General features: G+C 36.1%; 1 protein-coding gene across 1 annotated transcript; it reads right to left on the reverse strand.

Moving 5' to 3' along the window:
- Positions 1–1,297: 1,297 nt before the first annotated feature.
- LOC141834727 (ethanolamine-phosphate cytidylyltransferase-like) lies at positions 1,298–25,974 on the reverse strand. Its single transcript, XM_074722071.1, has 9 exons — positions 25,471–25,974; positions 18,794–19,029; positions 17,886–18,064; positions 17,160–17,231; positions 3,857–3,924; positions 3,638–3,758; positions 2,869–2,934; positions 2,672–2,794; positions 1,298–1,594 (listed from the first exon to the last, which is right to left on the reverse strand). The coding sequence occupies exons 1-9, from the start codon at positions 25,794–25,796 to the stop codon at positions 1,523–1,525; spliced, it is 1,263 nt and encodes a 420-aa protein (XP_074578172.1). The 5' UTR covers positions 25,797–25,974; the 3' UTR covers positions 1,298–1,522.

Raw genomic sequence — 25,974 nt, forward strand, 5'->3', positions numbered from 1 at the left:
GATCGCTTCTTCTTTTATTTTGATTTTTATTTTGGGGCAATTATTGCCGCTAGAACAACCATGTCATATAAGTTCGCTGCCTCTTCTTGACAGCAAATCATACGACCTTCAAACTATGGTGTGACCCCTTCCATTTAATCCGATTTGTATTGTCGGGTTACTTTAAGTCGTCGGATATGGAATCGGACTTTAGGTCCTCTCTCGGATCGCTTATCTCCTCTTTTAACTAGTATCAAAGCGGACACGACATGTGACTTAAGGAAGTCGTCTCGAGGAGATCTCGGCATAGATATGAGTAAAGCCAACCTTGCTTAAGGTTGCTAGTTGATATCGTTTCAGTTCCACATCATTCAAAAGGTATAAGATTGAATGTATGTGTTTATGTCTTATTTACTATTATATTTGAATGTGTGTTTCCTTAGATAGGTTTTTACATAGTTAATGATGACATTATTTATTACACTTCATCTGTTATAATTTATGAAATTAAAATTTTAAATTATACATATAAAAATTCAACAGAAATTGAAGGTGCTACTACTCATGCCGCCAGCATTATCTCTCCGCTTGCTTCATTCAGACGAGTGGTCGAGTATGTACGTAGAGGTTAGGCTTCATTAGCTATGTGGAATAATTGATGTTGGTATATGAACTTGATTAGGCTTGCTCAGTCCCGATTGTTCCTTTTCTTGGATATAATACATTTTTACTTATAAACAAAAATAGATTAGGCATATATGTCAGAGATTTTCCTGAGCATATGTACAATTACACACGACGACGACTTCACGCTCAACAGAAGTACCATTGATCACTATATCCCCACCTTAGGATATGCGGAGAATTTTCCTTAGGATATATAATTATTTTTGTTTATCCATCCAATTTAATTATATGCAACGTCCCCACTTAGTCGCATAAACGGTGATCACATCTTTGAGTCATTAGGTATGATGCTACGGTAATCGTTATTTGAGTTGGTTTATGAAGGGAAAGACGAACAAATTTGAAATTGACGTTTGATACTAGTTTAAAGGACATTAACAGGAACACACAGAGCATAAGCATGCGATGCAGTAAACTGACGTGAAGTTCAGAATTATCAGATCACATTCCAGTTTAGCCGTTGAAGCGTTGTTCTTAGTCTGACATATCACGTATACAATTTTTCATTTTAACGCTCAGTTACAGAACTGGAATGGCAGAAGATATCCAAACAAAATCCCGTGCAAAGGAAAAACAACTCGGGCTGGAACAGCCAAGATACAATTTCTAATGGAAAGAAGACATTTAAGCAAGTCAAACTAACAATATATTGGTAGATTGTTGCCCCAGGCTAGTGACAACTTGCAACTTTACACCCTGTAAAGTGGCATATATATGTTGCTGCATAATGAGCTGCGAAATTATAGACCAAACAAAACTCGAGCTGAACTTGCCCGATATTGCAATCACTGCCTCAGCAGGCGTTAGAAATGTGAGGATTTCTAGAAGTAATATTTCCTAGTCAAATCTGTTGGTGTCAGTCTCCATTGACATACCTTTTGTTCTCGTAATACCTCCTTTCACTCGCTTCTTTTTTCTCGTTTCGTTTCTGTACAAAGTGAAAATACTATCGCTTAGCACGGCATCATAAATTCACTAAACCATTATGTTGGAGTAATTCAATTAGAGGCAACAAGTAATGACCTAAACCTATAAGAGAAATGCATTCACCAAAATAGTTGTGAGAGATGGTTTATCAAATCATTAACCAATCATTCATTTTTCTACTATGCATGATAATTTGTAGCATTGGATCAGATGCTGCCAGGAAGAACACTATAACCCTTCAAAAGCAATTGGCGCAAGTAGAAATACATTATACGATAAATTGCATTTTAAGAGGCAAAAATACAGCACAAAATGTCTAGTCTTCCATGCCTGATTATAAATAGAAGTCATTGTCTTAAAAAATGGCTAATTGGTTGCATATGCGGGCGCCTAGGTAAATTTTTCAGAAGACTATATAATGGATGGCATGTGATTTCAGTCTACATGTTCAGTTAAAACAAAATCTTATTTCGTTCATTTAAGCCAATTAGACTACCAAATTGACTTAAAACTCTTAAGTTACCTAATTAAATAAATACCCTATTAAATAGCTTGTAACTAGTAAGTATTATTTTAAACATTAGTTTGTAAGTGATAAATACTTTATCCATTAATTATATGCATTATGTTTACATTTCTATCTTATTTTACATTATTGATTAATCTTAATTGTTGTATTTCACGCTTTGCATTGTATGATGACATTTATTCATATGAAAACATTTTAATATAAGTATGTTAGTCATTTTATTCACTGTGACATTTTAAGTACTGGCTACTATGTTTCTGAACACTGCATATATTATATGCAAATGGTAGTTTGCGCCCGTAATACTTTGTAAGCAGTATTGGTGATTGTAGTAAAAATTTCCTAGGGTGTGTTTTATCACTATGCTATAGATTATCTGATGAAGTAGCAATGAGTCAATGTCCAGTTGATCGACATTTCAATTAAAAAATTCAAAGATAGTAGTAGATGAAGCTTTAGAATCTAGTAATAAATAAGTTGATATCGGATAACAACAAACAAAAATAGATCCTTTTAAATATGATAATCTCATAGCCTATTTGAACATACCTGATATGCTTCATGGTTAGAAACAATTCTCTTGATGATTGTACTAGTTGTGATATCTAAAGGACTTTGTAGTTGCTTGTAGATTCCCATAGCCATGGGAACAGAATATGGATTTGAATTATCCTAGAGTTGTAGAGCAATGATGTGAGTAGATTCACATTCTTATAGTATTATTTTGTATGAGAATATCAAGGTACCTTCAGGAAATCCATATTTTCAGCTATAGTTCCATGAACCACCAAAGAGATATTAAAGGTGGTAATCTGTAGGTATACCAAAGAAGAATTGTCAGCTTAATCTAGCAGTTGATATGAGAAACCTTGTCTAGTGCAGAAAAATGCTAATAAAAATTAAATGAAAGGCGAAAAATTATGGCATATTTAATATCAAAGTTTGTCATATGCATCAGCCCTTCTCAGACCAAATGTTGAAATTCAAAGAAAAAGGTTCTATCAAGATGTCGAATCAGCAGAGGAAGTTATCTATAGATCTAACAATAATTTATCAAATCTTACAAGATATTGGTCCTCATCATCACTAATAGGATCTTGATTCATTATAGTGGAGATCCAGATAAAAATTGGATAAAAATTTGATCAAGAAGAAGAAGCTATTCATAAAGCTTTTGAATTAGAGAACCATTGATCGTGCCAACATACCTTAATTGGAATTCCAACAAGAACAAAGCAAGCTGACTATTAAACCAAATCACAAAAACACAATTGCTCCAATTATTACATTTTTAAAGAGTTATACAAGAAATATGATTATCATAACAATACATGTTTATATCTATCTGCCAATAATTATTGAGATGATAAAATATAATTTATTGAGATGATAAAATAGTAAATCATCTTGTTAGGACAACCAACCAAAAGGCTTTTGATTAAGAATATGAATTTTTGTTGAAACCTATTCCAACAACCAAAGATCACAAAAAGGGAAACTATGAGAGTTACCGACCATATCTTTTGAAACTTCCCAAGGGGCACCAATTATCACTTCATCAACATAACGACAGGCCAAAACACTCAAGCTCCTCTCATGGAGATTCATTATCGGACGATGGGGTCCTCGAGTTGCACTGTGAATGAAATGTAAATGGTCACTTCTTTGAGAAAGTTGCACAACAATACACAAAAAAACTCTGCTAAAATCCTTTTGAGGTTGCAACTAAGTAACCTGATTGTTTGATCTGTATGAATTCCTACAAGTAGGAAATCTCCAAGTTCTCGAGCAAGTCGGAGAATCTGTAACAAGATAATGCTAGACTTTATGATAATCTCAAAAAGAAAGGTTCTGCAACAAAGCAATCAATAAATTTTTTTATATCTAAGGGGAAAAAGGTAAAATGACAAAATATTATACATTGTACACTGGATTTGTTAACCTTTTGCATAATTAATGGTGAATATTTAAGTTAATTCAAAAACCAAAAGAAAAGAAATGGCTGGACTATGCTAGATGTATCAGCAACAAAAATGCATTCACTAATTATGACCTAAAACAGAAGAACAAGATCTAAAACTTATTTACTGATCATATCTAAACTGTTGAGAATTGTGTAGATTATTAACTTGGGAACTCAATGGTTTGACCATAAAGCAAGCAGGGACTTTTTACCAATAGCAGAATTAACTTAGCTCAAAGTTGAAGACACATTCGCATCATTGCATACTAGTAGCATGAAAAGGCAACGTACAAGACCCTTGCATGAGACTAACATAGGATGGTTTTTGAGCTTTCAATAGTGGAGGAGATTCAACTATTGATTGGACAACTGAGATCGTGATGTGGTGGAGCATGAAGCATACAATTCTGCCATACCCAGGGTGAGGCACATCCATATGCAAATAAAAAATAAAATCACAATAAATAGCTTCAAAACTAAATTTTTATTTTTTCCCCTATAACCTTGTCATTTTTATTTTTAAACTTGATCTATATTCCCCAAGTTTTACAATATCAAATTATTGCAATCCATATGAAAGAGACCCCAATCTCATTGTTGTGGATATTCCATTAACATATGTAAACATGAATGATACCCTGGGATATCGATTCCATTACAGGTTAGCAGGTCATGCCTATGGAAGCCTCTAGTTATGCTAAGGACAAGCTCATCTCAGCTCCACACTTAGATCTCGACCCCTAAGCTCTCCATCCAGCTTGATCTCCCAAGCTCCCTCTCTACTTTGATTGCGTAAATTCTCTATTCATTAACGGGCCCCCATGGCCCATGCTCTTAGTAAAGGCCCCTCCATGAATGATCGGCATCTCTCAGCTAAACGATTAATGCCACCATAATTAAATGATAACTAAATCAGGATTAGCAGTAGAAACGGCTAAAATGATCAACGCAGCTCCTCTTTTCCTTGAAGATCATGGTCACGGTATCCGCAAACTTCTCTTACATACTCAAGTGTGTGGTGGGGGGGGGGGGGGGGGGGGGGGGGGGGGGGGGGGGGGGGGGGGGGGGGGGGTGGAGGCGTCTAAAATCTCTCCTTCTCTCAATTTCTATTTTACTTTTGCTTCCACATCAACAGGGCTTTACTAGACAACTCCGATGCCCTTTAACATTCGCTATGGTGTGTGTAGGTTGAGCCACACTAGCCAAGTCAGACAATGAGGTGCGAATCAAATAACATCGCCACCTCGGCATCCATCTCGCCAGCAAATCCCTGTCTCATCTCTAGCACCTCAGAATCCACGTCGGCAATTGATTTCCACCATGTTATTTTGTGAGTTGACCCAAATAATTGCCACGATGGTGGACATTTTTCGAAGGAGCACCACTCCAAATCCTCCCCACCCCCCCCCCCCCCCACCCCCCGAGGCTCTAGTCATCGAGGGGTGTACAATGATTCCTCAATCCCAATGACCATGTGTCAATTCGAGAATGTTATCCTCCAGCTTCAATACCCAAACAGAGCTAGGTTTTCTTGATGACTCTAAGAGCGTTGGCTCAACAATTGTTCAATCTGCTAAAACCTAACACTGACACTGTATAATCCTTTGAGAACTTCAAATCAGTGTTCCTACAGTATTTTGCAAGCAACAAGAAGTACCAACTAATTTAACTTAAAATAACATAGGTCTGAGTCACTTCAAGAATATCCAATGTTTCACTCGGATAACACCAGAGGTACCTTCTACTATTCTCGAGGTATTGACCAATATCTTCTCTCAAGGCCTTAAGGGAAGGAGCTCTTCTAATCCCTAGTGAAAATGCCTCCCTCTGATTATGACAAACTTCTCAAATAGGCCGAGGATTATGTCAATGTTGAAAAGGCTCAACGACTAAAAACTAATGAGTGGAATGCAGTTGCTCGGTCAACGTCGAAAAGGCTCAACGATTGAAAATTAACAAATTATAAGTCGTGGAGTGTGAACGAGGGTTCCAAATCACATTTTACCATCTTCCTAATGTTGGTATGCATTGATTTGCTTTATGTTCTTATTTCCACTACATGTATAACCTTGCTAAAGTTAGCAAGAGTAACTGTTAATTGTTATTCACTCGTCTAGCCATTCTGACATCGTCTAACAAGTGGTATCGAAGCAAGGATCTTATTTAAGGACTAACCATAAGAGAGCAACGAAGTATTACCCGAATCAAACATTCATCTACCAAAGTTCAAGGGAGAATTTTCTATGTGAAATGTCGAACGAAGGTATTTTTCAAAATCGACTTTGATATAACTCTTATTATGTAAAATTGTTTTGAAATGCCTAGGGATATCGATGGAAAGATTATGGATGAAGTTGATAGATGAAGAACCAAAGGGATGAGTACATGACAAATTAAAGTCGAACATCACTTGCTTAGTGTGCTTCCACACCTAAGATCAATCAAATTGGAGCTTACAATTCCATCAAGGAGTTTTAGGAGACGCTTGGGGAATTGCATGAAAGGACAACAGAGGCAAAGTTGGTCAAACACGATCTCTTGAGCCCAAATCAATAACTTCATACAAGAAGGAGAAACAGTAGCCAAGCTACATGCAAGATTTAAGGAGTTCAACAATTGCTTAACAAGTATCGGAGAAACAATATCAAACCGGGACATGTTACGAAATGCAATGTTCGTTTTGCCAAGAACACCTCAATGGATTCCATGATAAACACATTTGACATGATAGAACTTTGAGGTAAGTACACTAGAAGGTTTGTTTTCTACAATGGAGTTCTACATGTCCAGAATTGCAGGAACACGAACGGTAGGAGAAGAAATCCCTAGAACAAGGGGATTAGCTCTTGTAACAAGCAAGAAGGGGAAGAAAAAGAAGAAGAAAAGCCCTATTCTATTGGAGTCATCATTAAAAGCCTCAACCTCAGTGGGTAGTGATGAAGAGGCCTATCATAGTCAGATAAATAGGTAAGGAGGCTATTGAAATTTAAATCTTAGCAGAAGCAATGTGCGGAAGATGTTAAGAAAAAAGAAAAACAAGAGGAAAGGTTAGATGCTTCAATTGCCAAGGGGAAAGGCATATAAGAGATCAATGCCCAAAGTTGAAGAAAAGAAGGAAAAAAGAAGCCAAGGGTTGAAGAAAAGAAGGTCCTAAGAGCCACTTGGTATGATACCTCATCGGAGGACGAAACGGAAGTCAAGAAGAGGACTTCCCTAGCCTTCACTATCAACGATGATGGAGTAATCTCAACATCTAAGGAAGAAGAAGGTAGCTCAAATTTTTCAGTGAGGTAAAGAATCTATCCCTTAATAAGTTATTACATATGGTTTCTAACTTAACTAGATCATTATGTAAAGCTAAGAGAAAAAATGTACATCTTAAGAATCTTATAGGAATTTTAGAACAAAAATTAGAAGACTACTCTTAGTAATAAATTATTTGATTCAGAAGTAGAGAACAAGGGATTAAAGGAACAAATAAATATTTCAAAGTTAACCCTAGAAAAGCTTACTATATTTTTTGCTCTAAATTCTTGATCGTAAGGAGACAAAGGGAAAATTTTAGCAAGAATGGCCTAGGATACAAAGAAACCAAAAATGAAAAAGCATATCATTCTCTAATTGTTAAGGGGCAATTTTAAGACAAAGAAGATATATAGAAAATGAATTCCTAAGGAGTACTTACTAAGTCTGGTTAGGCCTAACCAATTTTGGGTACCCAAATCATTTACTATTACTTAGAGTATCTTAGGGGGGAAACCATATGGAGTGCAATTTAATATACGAAGAAAATAGCACAGTTGGGAATACCTTTTTTACATCTCATACACAATGTAGGATTGCATCTCAGATTTGTATTGAGGAGCATAGATGTTGAGTGAGATGATACTATTAGTTCACGATATATGATGCAATTTAGATGAATCATAAGTATCAAGATAGTAATCATCGACAAACTATTAGAAAGGTCAATGTATATTTGGCTCAAAGATCATAGTTTAAAAATAGGGTTATCATTTGCAAAATTTAGATTTCAAAACAAAGGCATGAAACTTTTTCTAGTTTTCATGTTTGCATCAAATTTGAAAATTATGATGAATTTTCATGAAAAATATTTTCTTTAGTGCATTCACTTAAAAAAAAGTATTTACACATTGTCATAATTTGAGGTTTGGGCATTTACAATGACATTTTTGAATTTGGCACAATGGTGTAATTTGGAGAATAGTTGACTACGTAGGTTAACTAGTTGATTGGCTCTGCGATCAGTCATCTAGGACCAAGTGGGTAGTCAACGTAATCTATACAACAAGTTGAATAATAAAATGTTTAGGCTTATTTTGAAGTTAACTTGTGTATTCCATTTAGATTTGTTTAGAAAGGATTACGAATAGAACTTAATGATGAATTTCATTTGAAATTGTATTTTATGTGTCAAAGAGAAAAGATTTAAGTTAGAAACTTTGTTATCCCCTTAGAAAATTCCTAGCTCTTGGAGGAGCTTAGGCGCAAGGGGAGGTTGATTTAAGTTCCAATTTTATTTGTAGCTTTACTTCAGTGCATTATCAGTCACCAAAAATCAAAAGATTGTTAGTAGAATTGTGTCCTTCATGGTCAGGCTTACCTTGATGATTGATGTTTGAGCAAAGGATTTAAGTTAGGATTGTTTTTGTATCTAATATGTATATGGAGTCATGAAAAAGCTTAGTTGAAATTCACAAGACAAGGAGCATCAAGATGGAGGCTCAGCCAAATACGAACTATGTAGGTAAAGAATAAAGGATGGCACATGGAGTGAGTTAAAGGCTCGGTACATCCGAGGGATGAATAATCTAATAAGAGATGGACTCATGGGTGAAGAGAAGCTAAAGAAAGGTAAACTCTTAAGTGAGTTAAGAGGCTTGTACTTACAAGAGGATAGTTCTCAACTTAAATCAATACTCACCCACTAGGATGGTCACAATCGACGATCCGATCCCATCAACTGAAGGAAGCCAATTATCAACTCAAATTATTCAACCAATAAATAAAATATTTTTTTGTAACTGAGTTGAGACTGGATTAAATTCAATGGACTGATGGCATAATCCAATCGACTGTTGGCTCATTCGAAAAGTTGAAGATAGTCTTTGATCTAACAAGATGAACCACAATGGTTGAATGAGCTAAGAGTTATAGGAAAGTAATCAACAAAAGAAGGATTTAGTTGACAAAAGTAGTCATTGGTAGACTCTTACAATCAGAAAATTAGTCAACTGATATATAGATGGTCGATCCAATCATATGATCAGTAACAAAACAACAGAGCAATAAGTGAAGCTAAAGATGTGAGAAGGTTATAAAAGGAGGACCATGGCGAGCGATTCAAGGTTGTCATTTTATGTTTATTGTTCAAATATCTTAAGCTCTCTCTTGTGTAATCTTAGCCTTAATTATCTACCTCTCATTTGTTCATCTTGTAAAGAAGATTGTAAGAGGTTTCTCAACCTCAAAAAAAAAAAATTTAAAGGAGAAAATTTCATTCACCAACAAATCAAAAATCATAGAATAAGAATGAGGGTTTTGAACCCCTATTACATCACCTTATATTTCGAACCCTGCTATATAATTGTGTTTGTGTGACCTTACAAAAATATTAGTAAGTGTAGAAGTTTTTATTTGCAAGTCAATTGTTATTTACACTACCACTACCCCCCCCCCCCCCCCCCCCCCCCCCCCCCCCCCCCCCCCCCCCCCCCCCCCACTAACCATTTGATACGGTCTTAATAGATTTGTGACAAAGTTAGACATGCTACCATACTTGTGAATAACTACAAATATTGAATGCAACTAGGAAGATATAGTGTGAGGATTGAGAATGTGAAGACATACAAAGTTAGTTGCAATTGTCACATCCAAAATTACACATTAGCAACCTCAATTACATAATGGTGTATACGTGTTGGACCACCAAGATTATGGCATATAGCTTAATCCCAAGTGTTGTAGGGTAACTGATGTGCGTAGGATATATAACCATTTCTTATACTTTATTCGCACATCTTTATGCTTTTCATGCTGTATCTTACGTATGTTACACCCTTTACCTGTGCATTTGGCATTGTATTCTTTATTTCCTAGTTCGGAGGACTACTCGTATATTTGTGTGTTTCAGGACGGAAAACGGAGCAAAATAGGCGAAATGGAGGAAAAAATTCGTTCCAACTTGAGGAAAAAAATTCCAAACTGAAAATCTGAAAAGGTCGTTGAAAAAGTTTACTTCGGACTCCAAATATCTTGACATAATGCTTGGAACTCAAAGTGTTGTGTACAATCGATCTGAACTTGAACACATAGCCAAACATAGATCTTATTTGTCACTAGTAAATCGAACCAAGAAACCTCGAGTCCAAGCATGGATTCCTAAGTCTAGCCTGATTAATCAAGTTGGACTGAACCAATACTAGGTCCCTAAGGATCAGATACACCACCTGATCAGACTCAACAGAAGTCATGATCAGGGGATCCAAAACCATTCTAATTAAATAAGACATGTTTGATTTTGTTTTTAATTTTTTCTTTGTTTTGAACTTAGATTGAACCTAGGTTAGTTAAGAACATAGACTTGATTAATACTTGTTCAACCTAGTACTAGAGAGGGGTGAGATAATAGTACGCTAAGGAAACGCAGTTTAAGTAGTCAAGTGGGATAATGAGTACCATATTTGATTTGCTTAGCTGAGTGGAACTAATAGAAGCTATCTCGTCAAACCCTAGACTAGTTAGATCAAAATTCCTTTCTTAAATTAACTAAGTGTATAATTTCACGAATTAGCTTTGTCTTAGAAGGTGGTTGTTGTTCCGATACCCAAGAAGGCCCCTGTGCTTCATCATTGTCTAAAAGGTAAAACTTGAAATGTATATTTAATTAGTCGACGGTTAAACTTGAATCTAACTCAAAGTTATCAAGTCTTAGAAAATCACATCTTTCAATTAATTAATATATAATTTAAAAAATCATCTCACACAATCCATAAGATTAACTGTTGATAATATAGATATAGGTGAGATGGAACTAGGAACCATAACTTAATTAATCCTTAACTAAATTTAACTAAATTAATTAATCTGCAACTTAATAAATTAATTCTTAACTAAATTAATTAATCTGCAACTTAATTAATTAATCCTTAACTAAATTAATTATTCCTTAACTAAATTTAAACTAATTAAGAAAAACTTAAACTAATTAATTAAAACTTAACTTAATTAATTAAAATTCAACCTAATTAATTAAAATTTAAACTTAATTAATGGAAACGTAAACTAATTAAATAAAACTTAAAAATCGTAATCAACCCAACTCGTAAGCCCTGCCCAACGAAATCCAAGCGCTCAGATATAAATTCAGGTGCCCTAAACCGCTTCCCGAACACCGCCAATAATTTCATGTAGGCACCCATGGTTTTCGAAATCCAAGTGCCCTACACCACTGCGAAATCCAGGCGTCAGGATCACCTCTATATAGGCACCCGAGACCTAATTCGTAGCCACTCCAAATTTTCCTCCAGAAACCTCCCCCACGCTGCCGTCAAGCTTGTCTAGGTCGTCAAATCTCTAGTTTTCGATCCGATATACCTAGGTAAGCCTCTAAACATATCCTAAGTTCAATTAAGTCATTTTCTTTAGTTATATTCTTAATTTATGTATTAAGATTAAGAGGAAGACCACTGAGATTGGGACTATAGTATTCCCAGCACAGATCCTAGATTTCCCACTGAGCAGCATAGGATTAGATTTATATCCATAACATTTATACCTTTACATTTTAGATATATATATATATATGACATTTTTCTTACGTTCATGCATATCTACCATGGAAGTCGTAGTACATTACGACCTAGAGAGATTGGTTTATTATACTTGCCCAGTTAACACAGGTATGTGTGTCGAGCTATACAATAACCTAGTTTAGATCGATGATCTGATCTATTCCACTAGAGTTGAAGGTAGAGATTTGATCCTATCTCCCACTATCATTAAAGAACACTTAGGACTTAGACATTCATCATGCACCATTTTGTGCTACCCTCCTAGGGATGGATCTTTTGGTGATCCCTACTCACAAATTACATTAGATGTCATGCATTCATACTTTTTTAGAGAGGAGAGTCCCTATAGTTACCTAATTTTTCATCAATCAGACTCAGAGCACAAGATTACGTTCTATATAGAGTCTTAGTGATTTGCATTCTACCTCCTGACTACCAAGGATATCGAGATGATGTGACAATTTCATACATTTATATTATATGTACAACATTATAGATTAGACATAGACATTAGTTTACATATCTTTCGTACCATCATTTTTTCACCTAGTGTCACTACTAGTAAGAGGGTGCATATGCCCTACTGCCATATTTTGACCTCACTCCTAGCATCCTTTGGGTTTGGCATTACCTCAAGTGAGATTAAACCAGTGAGTAAGTATGACATGTTAGGCATTAGGAACTTCTCCTTAACTGGAGTCCATATAGATGAGGATGGGATCTTGTCTTGAAGACGGGAGAACCAACCTCAGCCCGAGCAGGTAACTGAGGACGAGAAGGATGACATCAACCTAACAGATCTCCTTCAAATTCCTCCACATCTACCTCCTATCACTCTAGAGCAAAGAGTGATCAGACTTGAGGAGTCAGTTACTAGTCTGCAGCAGACTGTGACCAGTCAGTATGAAAGCTTGGAGGAGCATAGTAGGGCTAGGCATGCTGAGATGATGGATATGCTCAGATCTTGGGGCATGGGCCAACCACCTCCACCTTCCCAGTAGACTCTACTAGTTCTACTTTTTTGTTTTGAGTTGTATTAGCACTGTGTTAACCTTGACTCATTTCCTATTTAGTGCATCGACTTATCTTATTGCATCTTTTTGCTAAATTAGGAATGTGTTTGGTACACTAAGGATTAAATTTTAAAATTAATTTTCTATTATAAATTTGTTCAAACTCATGATTTTCAAATCTACACTAAGGATCAAATTTTTCCCAGTAGACCCCACTAGTTCTAGTTTTTTTTGTTTTGAGTTGTATTAACACTGTTTTAACCTTGACTCATTACCTATTTAATGCATTGACTTATCTTATTGCATCTTTTTACTAAATTAGGAAGGTGTTTGATACACTAAGGATCAAATTTTAACATTAATTTTCTGTTATAAATAAATTTTTTCAAACTCATGATTTTCAAATCTACTATTACTTATATTTTCAAAAATTTTCAAAATTGGTTACTTATCAGTTTTTTAAAAACTTAATTTTAAAAAATATTTTTAAATTTTTTATTTCAAAATTAAGGAAAAATTTGGACTTAACCTAGACATTCCCAGTAGAAATTATGCACTTATAGATTTAGACTAACTACATCTCACAAAGTACATTAGATATAACTTGCTTGTGTATTGTGAAATCTAGAACGGTGTGAGATGCATAGGGTAAAAGTCTGGATTTTCAATGCTTATGCTTGTGCATTAAAATAAATTTGGACTAAAAACAAGTACAAACATGGATCAGATTAAGTGTTCCTACATAGCAAAAGACTAACTGAAATGATATACTTAACTTGACTAACTTGGTGAAAATTGTTATCTTTTAATAGTCAGCTAATACCAATAAGTTAGACATGTAACTAGAGGATAAATTTTTTATCTAAGTATTTTTATATATAGTATATAAATGTCATGCTGGGACTCAAACCCAACTTCTAGCTTGCTTGAAATTCTATTCATTGTTTTTTTTCAAGTCCTTTCCAAAAAAAACTTTGAGAAATTTTCAAAAAAATCCCTCAAATTTATTTTTGATTATGTCAAAAGGAGAGAGAGTTCAAGTTAAAATACAAGCTCAAATTTTAACTCAAGCACAAAAAAATTTTTGAATTGCAAAAAGCAAAAAAATTTTTGAATTGCAAAAAGTTTTCAAAATTTTTTTTTTAAATAACTTTTTTATTTCAAAATATCCTTAGAAAATGTTCAAAACTTCACAATCCTAGTCCTTTTTCAAGAGAAGCAAAACTTTTACAAAATATTTTTGAAAAATATTTTCAAAATTTAAAATATGATTTAGATGGTTCTTAGACCCATTGACAAAGTAAAAAGAACCATGTCAAGTTCAAGGGAAGAGAGAAAAACTCTGTTTTCAAATCTTTCTCTAAGTGTACCTTAATTTCAAGGGGAGAATCTTAAGTTAAGGATGAGTCAATGTTCTTGACTTAATTTCATTGTGAATTTATGTTTATTAAAGGAAATTTATACTTAACATGAAACTTAAGTTGTCATAATTAAAAATGGAGAGATTGTTGGTGCAGGGAGCACCAGATGATCAAACTTAGATTTTGATAATGGCAAATAATTCAAGTTAAGTCTGTAAAATGGACTAATAAGCTAAATTAAGTGTGCAGGTTGCACAGGGAAGTCCTAGTTGCGGCTAGGCAAAATCCTAATCAGGAGGACTAGGCAAGAATGTCCTAGTCAGGAGGACTTGGAGGACTGAGCAAAGATGTCCTAGTCAGGAGGACTGGACAAGGAAATCCTAGTCGAGGGGACTGGGTGAAAGTCCTAGTCAGGGAGACTGAGTAAGGAAGTTCTGATCAGGAGGACTGGGCAGGAAGACTTGGCATATCAAAATACCAGGCAGGAAAGTCTAGGCGGGTCTGGAGGACCGGACGTCTAGCAGTGGAAGTCTTGAGAGTCAAGGATCAAAAGTTGAGCAAAAGCCAACAGGTCTGGAGGATCGGGTTGGCAAAAGGTAAATTCTCCTGAGTGGAGTAGGTGAAAATGCATTCCCAGGAAGGGGAATAGTAGGCGTCGATCTGACCTAGAATTTAACTGAAAACCTAAAAGTCAAGACTAGGCAATTGGCCAAAACTGTCAAATTCCTGCTTATATTTTGTTCTGGACTAACTTTGTGATGCAAGAAAGGAGGAATTGGAACTTTGGATTTCGAGCACCCTAATCTATATCCAGGCGCCCGGACATTAGTCGATCGAGCTAGCGAGGCGGATGAGGTGGCAAAGTCCTAGTGGTCGAAAAAGGCTCCAGAAGCCCGGATATAGATAAGGCGTTGCAGAGTCAAAGTTAATCCGGTAATTTCCGCGTCAACATCCAGGCGCTCGGAAGGGATACAGATATTCGGAAGATGCCGAGTCAGCGTCGAAAGCAAATCAGCGAGATAACGTGGAGACGCTTGGAAGGACTTCCAAATGCCCGGATCAGCCTTTATTTGCAGTTGTAAGGGAAACCCCTAGGAGACAATTCATACGCTACTACGACGACTTCCTGCGCGTGAACAACACATCCAGTACGTCGCCGTAACGCCAAGGAGTTGCGCTGACTTCTACGCTACACTTCTAATTTACTAGTCAATAATCTTATTATTTCGCTTTGTACTTAAACTCTTAGGACGGTAAAGGTTTACCATTCCTAACTTATTTTGTAAAACAAAAACTCCTTATAAGAGGAGAGTTTAATAGTAGATTGCCCATCGAAAACGATCAAGGATCATGGACTATGGAATAGCAACTTTGTAGGATCCGAGCACCGCGTACTCCTCCTGGATCTTCCCCGGTAGCACGTGCCTGGCCCCGTTCGCGTTCAAGAGCACCACTAATTGAGCAGGAAACTTTTCTGGCTTGAATTGCTTGTTTCTGCACGCTCACGACCTTTTATAATGCTCCTGAGTCGACTCAGATGCCCATCTGGGTCGACTCCAGCTGACGTGGCTGATAAAACTTACTCCTGCTCGATTCTGCTCGTTATCTGTCGTCCGAGTCAACTCAAATGCACTTCTGAGTCGACTCCAGCCTCTTGAGTCGACTCTGATCACGTTCTGGGTCGACTCCAGTCGCGGTGGCGGCAGCGGCGATAAATTTTGACCCTGAGTCGACTCAAAACCTCACCTGAGTCGACTCCAGGCTGATCTGGCGGAAAACTCGACGCGCTGACTTCCGGATTCGAGCTGATTCGGCTGGAGTCGACTCCAGAGCCCATCTGGGTCGACTCCAGACCCGAAAAATCAGATTTTTCATCCGGAGTTGGCTTTCGTCGGGCTTTTCCTTCCTGCACAACAAGCTAGCTCAAATATAACATGTAAAGGATCAAGTCGGTTCACCGAACCAACTTCGAGTCTTAACTTCGGATCTCTGGTGAGATCCTGGGTTAGACCGGCGCCTACTGTTCCTCGTAGGAACGCGTCCTTACCCACTCCCCTCGGGAGAATTTACCTGATGCCAACCGAGTCCTCCTGACCCGTTGGACTTGTGCTCGGCTCTGTCGTTGCCCCCCAGGACTTGAAATGCAACTGATCCTCCTGATCAGTCCATTCTTCTACTGCAACTTGGTCCTCCTGACTAAGTCCAGTCTTCTGCAACTTGGTCCTCCTGACCAAGTCCAGACTTATGCCTGGTGCACTTTGACTCTGCCAAGACTTCATGCCTAGCAGCACTAGGACTTTACCTGTTTTCTGCAAGCTCACTTCAACCTGGTTAGCCAAACCACATACTTAACTTGATCCTAGTTCCATAATCAAAACTCAGGTTCGATCTGCTAGTGCTTCCTGCACTAACAAACTTGTGGTTGTGAACCAAGTAAATAAAAGCGTTCATTTTTCTTATTTCCGTTGCTTTCCATACTCTAGTTTACACAAGTTTTTCGTACAAGTGAAAAACGATGAAGTGTTATTCACCCCCCCCCCCCCCCCCCTTCTAACGGTCTAACTCAATCCTACAATTTATCTTTGTATAAAAGATATCAGTTGTAAGTTAAAACTCTAAATGAAGCACTATTAGCAAAAGAAAAATGTACCAACATAGAAATTAACCCCTTGAGTGAGTTCTGAAGCAAGAAATTAGCATAAGTCTAAAGGAGCTATACAAGATCAAAGAAAACCTAGGAATCTAACAACATGCAACAATCACCAAAAATAACTTTACTAAGTTGGTAATTCACCAAACTGTATATTTCTGCATAGAATGTTATCAAACGTGGTGTATCTAGATCACAAATTCAATATAAATAGAGGGAGATAAAGCATATCACACCTCCACATGTCCAGCATGGAATAAATCAAATGCACCATCAATGTAAATTATACGAGCATCAGGACCAGGACCCTATATGAGAAATAGGAAAAAGTAGTTAAGGATGAATAACATGTCTAAACCATAATAATTAATAGATTATTAAACTGGTGTACACACCCAAATGCATGCAGTATTTATATAATAAAATTTGTCATCATATCATTGTGGAGAAAATTAGAGATGGTAGTGTAGAATTTTAATCAGGACTTAAAATGAATAAATGGGAAATACAATTTGTTACACTTAGAACACAGATAATAACCACATGTTTTCCTTCTATATTCATATGAAGGCCTTTGATGGCTGCTAGATTTTATCCATCTTTAATTTTTATCTCCAAAGTGCAACACCGTGTCTAAACCATAAGAATAATGTATAGTAAATCACAGTAAATGTGATACTGGCACCAATTTGAGGATTGGAGGAAGATCAATTATATCAAATATGCTATTCTTCAAGATTTAGGAAGGTTGCATTAAAACAATTAGTTGCTAAACCTTCGAACAAAGCCAATAGCATAATTTTATCGATTGTTAATAAAACATCAAACTATTCATGTTGTATTATCACCAGCAATTAAAAAAAAAAAACTTTATGGTGACGAATAGAAGTGATTGTCAAACAATAGCAACAAACATGTGAACTCAATTAGTAAAAGTTTTTAAAAAGGCTCCAACATTAGACCTTGCCATTTGAAAATTGCACTATTCGTCGAGATGTAGGCAAGAAATGGGATATCTGTGTTCCTGTAGCAGATCCCACATCATCAACTTTCTGGTTGTGTCCATGGCTGAATTGTCGTTGCAAAGAAGAATGATTACTGCCAATTAGTGATCTCTCCCTTACACAAAGTAGCATACGGCCTGTACATGGCAATCACAAGAGGTACCGCTGTATAAATCATAATGTGCCAAAACTAGTGAAGTTTAATGCCCTTGATAATAAAAGAAAAAAGTTAACGCCCTGACAAATTAGAAAATTGTCCAACATTATATATGGAGGAGAATCAACGGTACATAGAGAATTCAGTGGCACATGGAATGAAACTAAGAAACATACCCTACAACTCCGAATTTAGAAATAATAAAAAAAATAGTGACCATGATAGTGCAACATGATGCAAGTTACTTAGACATAGCGAGAGACCCATAAGACTGCAGATTGAATATTTAAGCACATAATGAAAAAATGACTCTAAGTTAATTTAATATAAAGGCTTGGCTAATCCAATCCAGTTGCTTGCCTACCCATGAAGTAGGTGTTAAAACCAAAAAAAACTACTGATAACATAAGCTTTTCCAATAAACATTCATATATCAATCCAAGAATTCAACCCTGTCAAAGGTAAACTGAATCTTCTATAAGCAAATTCTGCTAAATAAGCTTATTGAAATGAAACAATATATACTATCATACTAATAGAAAAGTACATCTGAGCTCCAAACTAATTGCATTCTAAAATTGGACTATCATGCTAATAGAAAAGTACATCTAAGGTCCAAACTAATTGCATTCTAAAAATTGGTATTGCTTACAGAAAAAAAGACTAGAAATCAGAAGGGGAAAAGAAAAACCAAGAGAAGGATAAGTACCAACAATATCGGTGCTTGATACTCCTTCAGTTCTTTTAATTTGCTTGTATCGACCAACCTTTTTGGCCAGAGCATATGCATCAGTACCATCTGGAAGCAGGCAAGGGTCATCCCCATGGATGATGTAGTCTATATTGTATTCAGTGAATAACTTATTCATGAATTCTTTAGTTATAGCATAAGGAGCATCTTGAATGACCTCATCAACCCACTTCACTGCACCAACCATTATCATCCTAGCAAAAAGGAAACATAAAAAAGTATTACCAAAAGAACAATATTGAGATCATTATGGAATCACAAACTCTAGTTGAACAAGGCAAACCAATGTCATCGAGACTTAGAGCATAATCGACAACGACAATCAAACCTTTATCCCACTAAATGGAATTGGCAATATGAATCCTCCTACGTCATTGGGCTCGATCCCCTACTATATCTTCATCTATATTTAAATGAATTTTACGTTATTTCATCGTTGCACTTAGAGCATAATCAATGTTATGAAAACTTTTTCACATATATATAAGAAAGTTGTTCTTCATCAACCATTTCATGTAACATGCAAGTTGGTTACATGGCAATTAAGAGAGACAAGAAAAAGGAATTGGTGAAGTAACACAAGTTAAAATGACTAGGGAAAAAGAATAATGCCATGCTTCCTAGTAACAAAATAAAGTGGGGAAGAACAAAATGCAAGAAATAAAAAAGAAAGTGCTCAACAGAGAATTTTTTTTGTATTGTCTTTTTGGGTTGTCACTTACACTACGTGAGGAATTAGCAAGTTTTAAAATCTTGAACCATGCTAAAATTTCGGCATTTAATTAGAATGATTCTACTTTGGTACCAACCAATGTTTCAATATACGGTGTCCGTTGTGAATTAGATGGGTGGTGAATTAGATGGGGAATGAGATGAAGAAGAAAAAAAGAGAGCACAACTATACCTAAGTCCAGACTTTGTGTTCCATCTAGAATGGTACAACTTTGACACTAATTGTATGAACATAAGCTAAAAAAATAACAAATATTAATTTAATTCATCTTGACGCATATTGTATCATATCAAGGGTTGTCGAATGTCAGTATAACATGATTCATCGACATGATTGGCACAACAATATTTACTTGTTTAAAACCCATATATCTTTCTCACATCCTTTGGTTCTTGAGGAATTGAAGATTGAATTTATTAATATCTTTATCTTCAACATATGTTCAAATGAATAAGAAAATATCATAACTTATCACAATGTGTGAATAGTGTATGCGTCTCCACAATAGGCATGAGGTGTAGAAACAATAGCACAAAGGATGAGAACATTATCACAAACAATGGAGTGTGGTTTCAGTTAAGATAGTTTCAACACATTTAAATAAATTATTAAGTTAAATAAGCATGCATTGAAATCTATTTAGTTTTAAGTTAAATATGCATGCATTGATACCAAATTTGGATACTATGAATGCTTCTAGAAGGGATTATAAAACTGCTTTGGCTAATAAACACATAGGCATAGACTATACGTTCCTTTAGTGTACAACGTAACCATCATATTACTCATGATAGTCATTATTCTCTACAATTCTTCTCATAGTAACATCATTTGTCTCTCTTATGCAAAGTAGAACTTCCAGCTTGGTGGATAAAGGAAGGTAAAAGAAAAAAAAAACAAATCAATTGACTCAAAACTAATTATAAATGAGGATGTTCGTATATGTCTTAATAGAATTATTGTACACAATTTTATCAATTCCTAAAAGTGAAATTTTTTTAATTCCTACTTTGTATGTTAATTTAATTTACTCCTAGTGCAATTTGGCAATTATAAGTTTAGGTTATGATTAATGTCATGCTCAATGTTCTTAAGATAATGAGTGGTTAAGAGGATCTTTAGAGGCCCGATTAAAATTCATCACAAGACATGGGTCACCATATGATCTAAGAATTTCACTGGATATATGTCTAGTGTCGTGTTGGATGCTTTCTGAATAAATAAGTTTATCATGAAGCTTTTTTGGAGTTAAGTAATAGGGCTTGCATAATCTTGATAAAATCACAATCCCTATTTGAAAATTTTTTGTTTAATTAGTCGGTTACTTTAAGTTTTCTACATTTAGTAAATTTTTCTTGTACACACCACGACACTCTACTGCAAAAATCACACTCTAGTATGAAAATCAAAACAACATCTTATAGGTAATCGCTAGTTTAGTTTAAAAGAACAAAAAACATAAAAAGGAAATACATCATTTTTCTATACAAATATCATTGTCAACAATCTTGGATTGACAAGGCGAGAAAAATCCACAAGAAATATATACAAACATCATTGTCAATAATCTTGGATTGACAAGATGAAAAAAAATCACAAGAAATGTAAGAGATATAAGAAATGGGGCACAACTATATTGGTGATTTCTCTCAGCTTCTCAATCTAAGATTGTTGACGAGTGATGATATTTATAAAGCAAAAAAGATTGACAAAATATGCATGACGCAAAAAAATGTCTTGCTTTTTTTTTTTTGAATGATGTTTAAGTTTAAACCAAACAAGAGATTACCTATCACATTGTTTAATTATTTTACTTTTCCACTAGAGTATGCTTGTATCTAAACGTATGTAGAAAACTAAAATTAACTAACTAATTAAAGAACTTTTCAAAAAAAAAAAGAGAAATTGTGATTTTACTAAAATTATGTGAGTATAAGCTATTGTCGACCATGATTCAAGTCTCAATTGGAGTGTCTCCTTGCATTTTGTAATCTTGCAATTAACCTTGGATCCAACATTATTGTACTAAATCCTAATCTTGCAGTTATATTCGAACTAGATCCAAGTAAGACTTGTACTAGATCTAATAATGTTGCATTTAGCTTTAGCTAAGATTTCGTCTTGCATCAGATTCCAAGTGTAAATCCACAAAATAATAGAGTCAAGTAATTGAGATTATAGAATCCAAGTCTAATTAACCTCATCCTAGGAGGGAAAGACATCATCTACCTTGGTGCAACAGACTACTAGAAGAGGGAAGCACAAGAGTTGAGGGATTCGAGAAGGTCAAAGAGCTTAGATCTCCTTGATGTCAGTTTTTTTTCAAGAGCTTTAGGAGGTAATGATGAATTGGAAGTTGCACTTCTTCCGCCGGGCTTGTGGTAGACAACAGAGCCAACAACAATTGAAGAAGTAGATTGCAACTTTGTGGGAAGGGAAATGAGGCTCGTAAGGAAAGGATTTTCTCATGCTGAGAGGTAAGTGATCAGGGTGCTGCAGAGTTTGCCTACTTCAAAGGAACAACTCTGACACTGGTCTTTGTGAGCAGTAGCGAAGGTGTCGAAAGCAAACACACTAGTGCAAGGTGAATGCATTTCCAACAAGCGGATAACATGACGACAAGCAGTATGAGGGTGTGCAAAAGATAGTAAAGAAATTAATTGTTCAAGGGCAGAACTGCACAGAAGTGTTAGAGACAAGTTCTTTGCAGTTATAGTCATGTTCCTCGGATAACATGTTATGACAAGTTCTTCGTAGTTATAAACCTTGTTGGAAAGATTAGCTACAAAAGTGATATATTAGGTATTGTTCAGTGGTATATGAATTCTCATTTCGGTCACACAAAGAGAAAGGGAATGTTAGCCTAATTGCAAATGATCATAAACCGGCATAACACTAAACAAAATAGAGAACCTCCAATTAATCTAGTGAGAAAAGAGAGCTCTCAATTGTTTAACTCTAAGGGTGCATTTAGTTGGGGGTTATCGTTGATAACCTTGGTTATCCATCCAAGGTTATCAACAAAAACCTTGTTTGGTTTAGGTAATGAATCATTCCTAAGTTATCTTGCATTCCCGCCATGTCACGAAACGTCAGCAATCTGGAAATCCAACCTGGAATGCAATTACCTCCGATTTTGGAGGTTTTTATTGATTCTAGGGTTATTTGCGTCTATCGCCGTCGTTCCTTCACGCGTAAGAATCGTCGTAGGTCAGCAATGGTAGGCAGCATCGGAAAGCGGGGTGGCAAGCGGCGTCGGATGGTTCGGTGGGGGCCAAAGGTGGCAGTCGAAGACAGGCTTAGCAGGCGGCGTTCGGCAGGCAGGGGGCGGTGTTCTGCAGGCGGGCGTTCGGCAAGAGGCGGGCGTTCGGCAAGAGGCGGGCGGCGGGCGGCGGGCGGCGGGCGGCGGGCGGCGGGCGGCGGGCGGCGGGCGACGGGCGACGGGCGACGGGCGACGGGCGACGGGCGGCGGGCGGCGGGCGGCGGGGCAGTGGACGGCCGGTGGGGTACAGAGCTTTGTTGCACGATTTTTTTTAAATTAGTTTTTCTTTTAAAACTTAGGTTTTTTATTAAAACTTTAATTAATTAAATCAATCAACACCTAACTATAGTTGAGATAACGTAAATAGATCTAGTTTAAAGCCCAATAAAATTATCCTCAAAAAATTCTAAAATATTATTTAAATTTATTTTTATATATCACCATTAATAATATTATTATTATTATTATATTTTTTTTATTTTATTTAATTAGAGGATCCGGTGATTGATATAATTCTTTACACTAAGTTATACACTAAAATCTCCAAACAAATAAGTTTTTATTACATTATCAAAAATTGAACCAAACAACATAGGTTATGTTTTATTCCCCATAACCTTAGTTATATAATTACCAGTTAATTACATAACCAAAGTTATGCATGATTACCGTGAACCAAACACACCCTAAGAGTAGAGGAAGGCACAAATATGGTGATGAAGTTCTCACAATATGTTGCTCCTCATGAAGGGAGTTAGAAGGCGTAACAACGGAGTGTACAATAGGGGAAATGGAAGGGAAAGACGAATGAAGTTGCGGTGATAGTTCTGTGAGATGTTAGAAGGGTTGAACAAGGACTCTTCTGCGAGTAAATCACAAAGGGGTGGATAGCAAAGAATGGAATATGAAATGGAAAATCAAAAACTAAATTAAGAATTCACCTTTGGTACAAGATGATGTAACATTAGAACTATAGTGTTACACCCTGAGAATAAAACTCATGGTAAGAAATAGTATTAATCTAGGACGTCATAAAACTTGGAATAAATTTATTATTTTTTAAACAAGATAATTATCAAATAAAAAAGTACCTAATATATTCTCCTAAATAGAAAGATCTACCATAATAAACTTTAATGAAGTCTAACTTTTAAAATTAATTCCTAGAGTGTATTTACTTTCTTCTCCATTGTTTTTTTTAGAGGGATTTGGATGGAAAGAATCATTATTTGTATTAAATAATAAAAATATATAATTATAAAAAACATATTTTTCAAAAAAAACACATTCTACACTCGTTTCTACCTGATTTGGGGAAGCAAAATGAAATAAAGGGCAGAGAAATCTCTCTTTCTTTCCCTCCTCCACCTCTTCCTAAAGAAATGAGAAAATTTATTTCCGTACCTACCTTTCCATATGCATGCTTTTTCCCCAGTCATTTCCACCATAGGAAGCATGACATCAACACAAGTAATATGATGTTTTGAGATGCAAGAAAAGCAATAATAATCAGATATAATGCAACATTTCCAAATTTTAAGATTCATACCCAGCTTAATGATAGAATTAGTATTTTAGGACTAGACTCAAACAGTTTTGCATATAATTTACTGGAGGATAAGATCATGTAGAAAAAGCCCCAGAAAGTTGGGACTAACAAGGGTAGGTCACCATCCTTTTTATCCTTCTTTATGAAAGCATACCTGAGAATTTTACAATATAGGATTGGCATATCATGGGATCATCCATACTATCAAAAGCATATCTAGCATCAAATCGATATAGAGCTAGATAAAGTGACTACTAGCTAGGGGAGGTGTGAAACTATCTTTGAGAGACTGAAAACAAGGGCAAGAAAATTTTAAAACTGTAACTAGCATGAGAAACAACAACAACTTGAATAGTAGGATCAACCAAACAGAAATAAATCTGGCATTACAAGTTCAAAAAAGTTAGTATGTAATCTGACACAATGACGTTAACAGATGCTGCATTGATCAATAGACTTGGAAAAAAAAAAAGACTAAATAACCTCGCAAAGAATATAGCTACTGTCCATCTTGGATATCCAACAGTTAGAACATAATAACACCAACATCTTTAATTATTGCTTCCAAGAAAACAGAAACTGGAGAATTCATGCAAATGAATTAGATGAAAAATAAACACTATATTCACCACTATATTGGAAATTCCATATACAATTATTAAGTGCTCGACAAAATGATGAGCAAACACAAACAAGGTTTCAAATAGAAATAAATAAATAAATAATTGCATTTAAATCTTTAAAAGTATAGGAAATATTTAGCTTAATATTGAATGCATGTTATCACAGTTTTTGATTCTGTAGGGGGGAAATCAAATAGTAACTTGAACCATGCCAACCAGAGACCAAAGGACGCCATAAACATTGGTTTCAGATTTCCGTTTAGAGTCTTTCATACAAGGTGCAAAGATAAAGGAGAAACAAGAAAAAAACGTTGATTCCCGTAGAAATCGACGCCAGGGCTACAAGAAAATAAAAAAAATGGTAATTAACCAGAAAAAACTCTTTTTTATTAGCGAGTAAATGGAAACAACAGCTTACAATAAAATCAATATCTCAAAGTGACTAAGACATAGATTTCAAATATTCACCTTTCGTGAAGGGGAGTGACGGGCGGCCCCTTATTCGCCTTGATCTCGTCATCACTCACCACCCCAACAACGAGCTGATCACCGAGGGCACGGGCCTGGCGCAGGGCATTGCAATGGCCGTAGTGCATCATATCGAAGCACCCATCCATGTAAACCCGGACGGGCTTCTTCCTCCTCCGGCGGATCCCCGGGATCCGCAAACCAGAAAGCACAGACTTGAGGCCGACAGAAAATAAGGAGAGCACAAAGAGGAGGCCGCCAAGGAGGCAGGCCAGCGTGAAGCTGGGGCTTCCGAGGACCTCGATGACGCATGCTCCAGATCCCATCGACAGGCAATAGATCTGAATCGGGATCTGGGGTTTCACGTATACTGGATCTTTCTTCGGAACTCCAACAACCCTCGCCGGAGAACGGGGAGGATAGGCGGTTGGTTTTTTATATACGGCGAGGAAGGTGGAGATTCTTTCGTTCTTGGCAGAGGAGAGAGGAGATGATTGGAGTATG

The sequence above is a fragment of the Curcuma longa genome, chromosome 9 (assembly GCF_044706935.1).
Source record: "Curcuma longa cultivar G26 ecotype Majalengka, Jawa Barat chromosome 9, ITB_CL_G26_1.1, whole genome shotgun sequence".
Classification (NCBI taxonomy): domain Eukaryota; kingdom Viridiplantae; phylum Streptophyta; class Magnoliopsida; order Zingiberales; family Zingiberaceae; genus Curcuma; species Curcuma longa.

Coding starts and splice junctions, on each gene's coding strand:
- LOC141834727 (XM_074722071.1), bottom strand. CDS start 25,796: ATGGGATCTGGAGCATGCGTCATCGAGGTCCTCGGAAGCCCCAGCTTC. Junction 18,065..18,793: donor ATCAAGCACCGATATTGTTG/GTACTTATCCTT, acceptor TGCCATGTACAG/GCCGTATGCTACTTTGTGTA. Junction 2,795..2,868: donor AAAATATGGATTTCCTGAAG/GTACCTTGATAT, acceptor CTACAACTCTAG/GATAATTCAAATCCATATTC.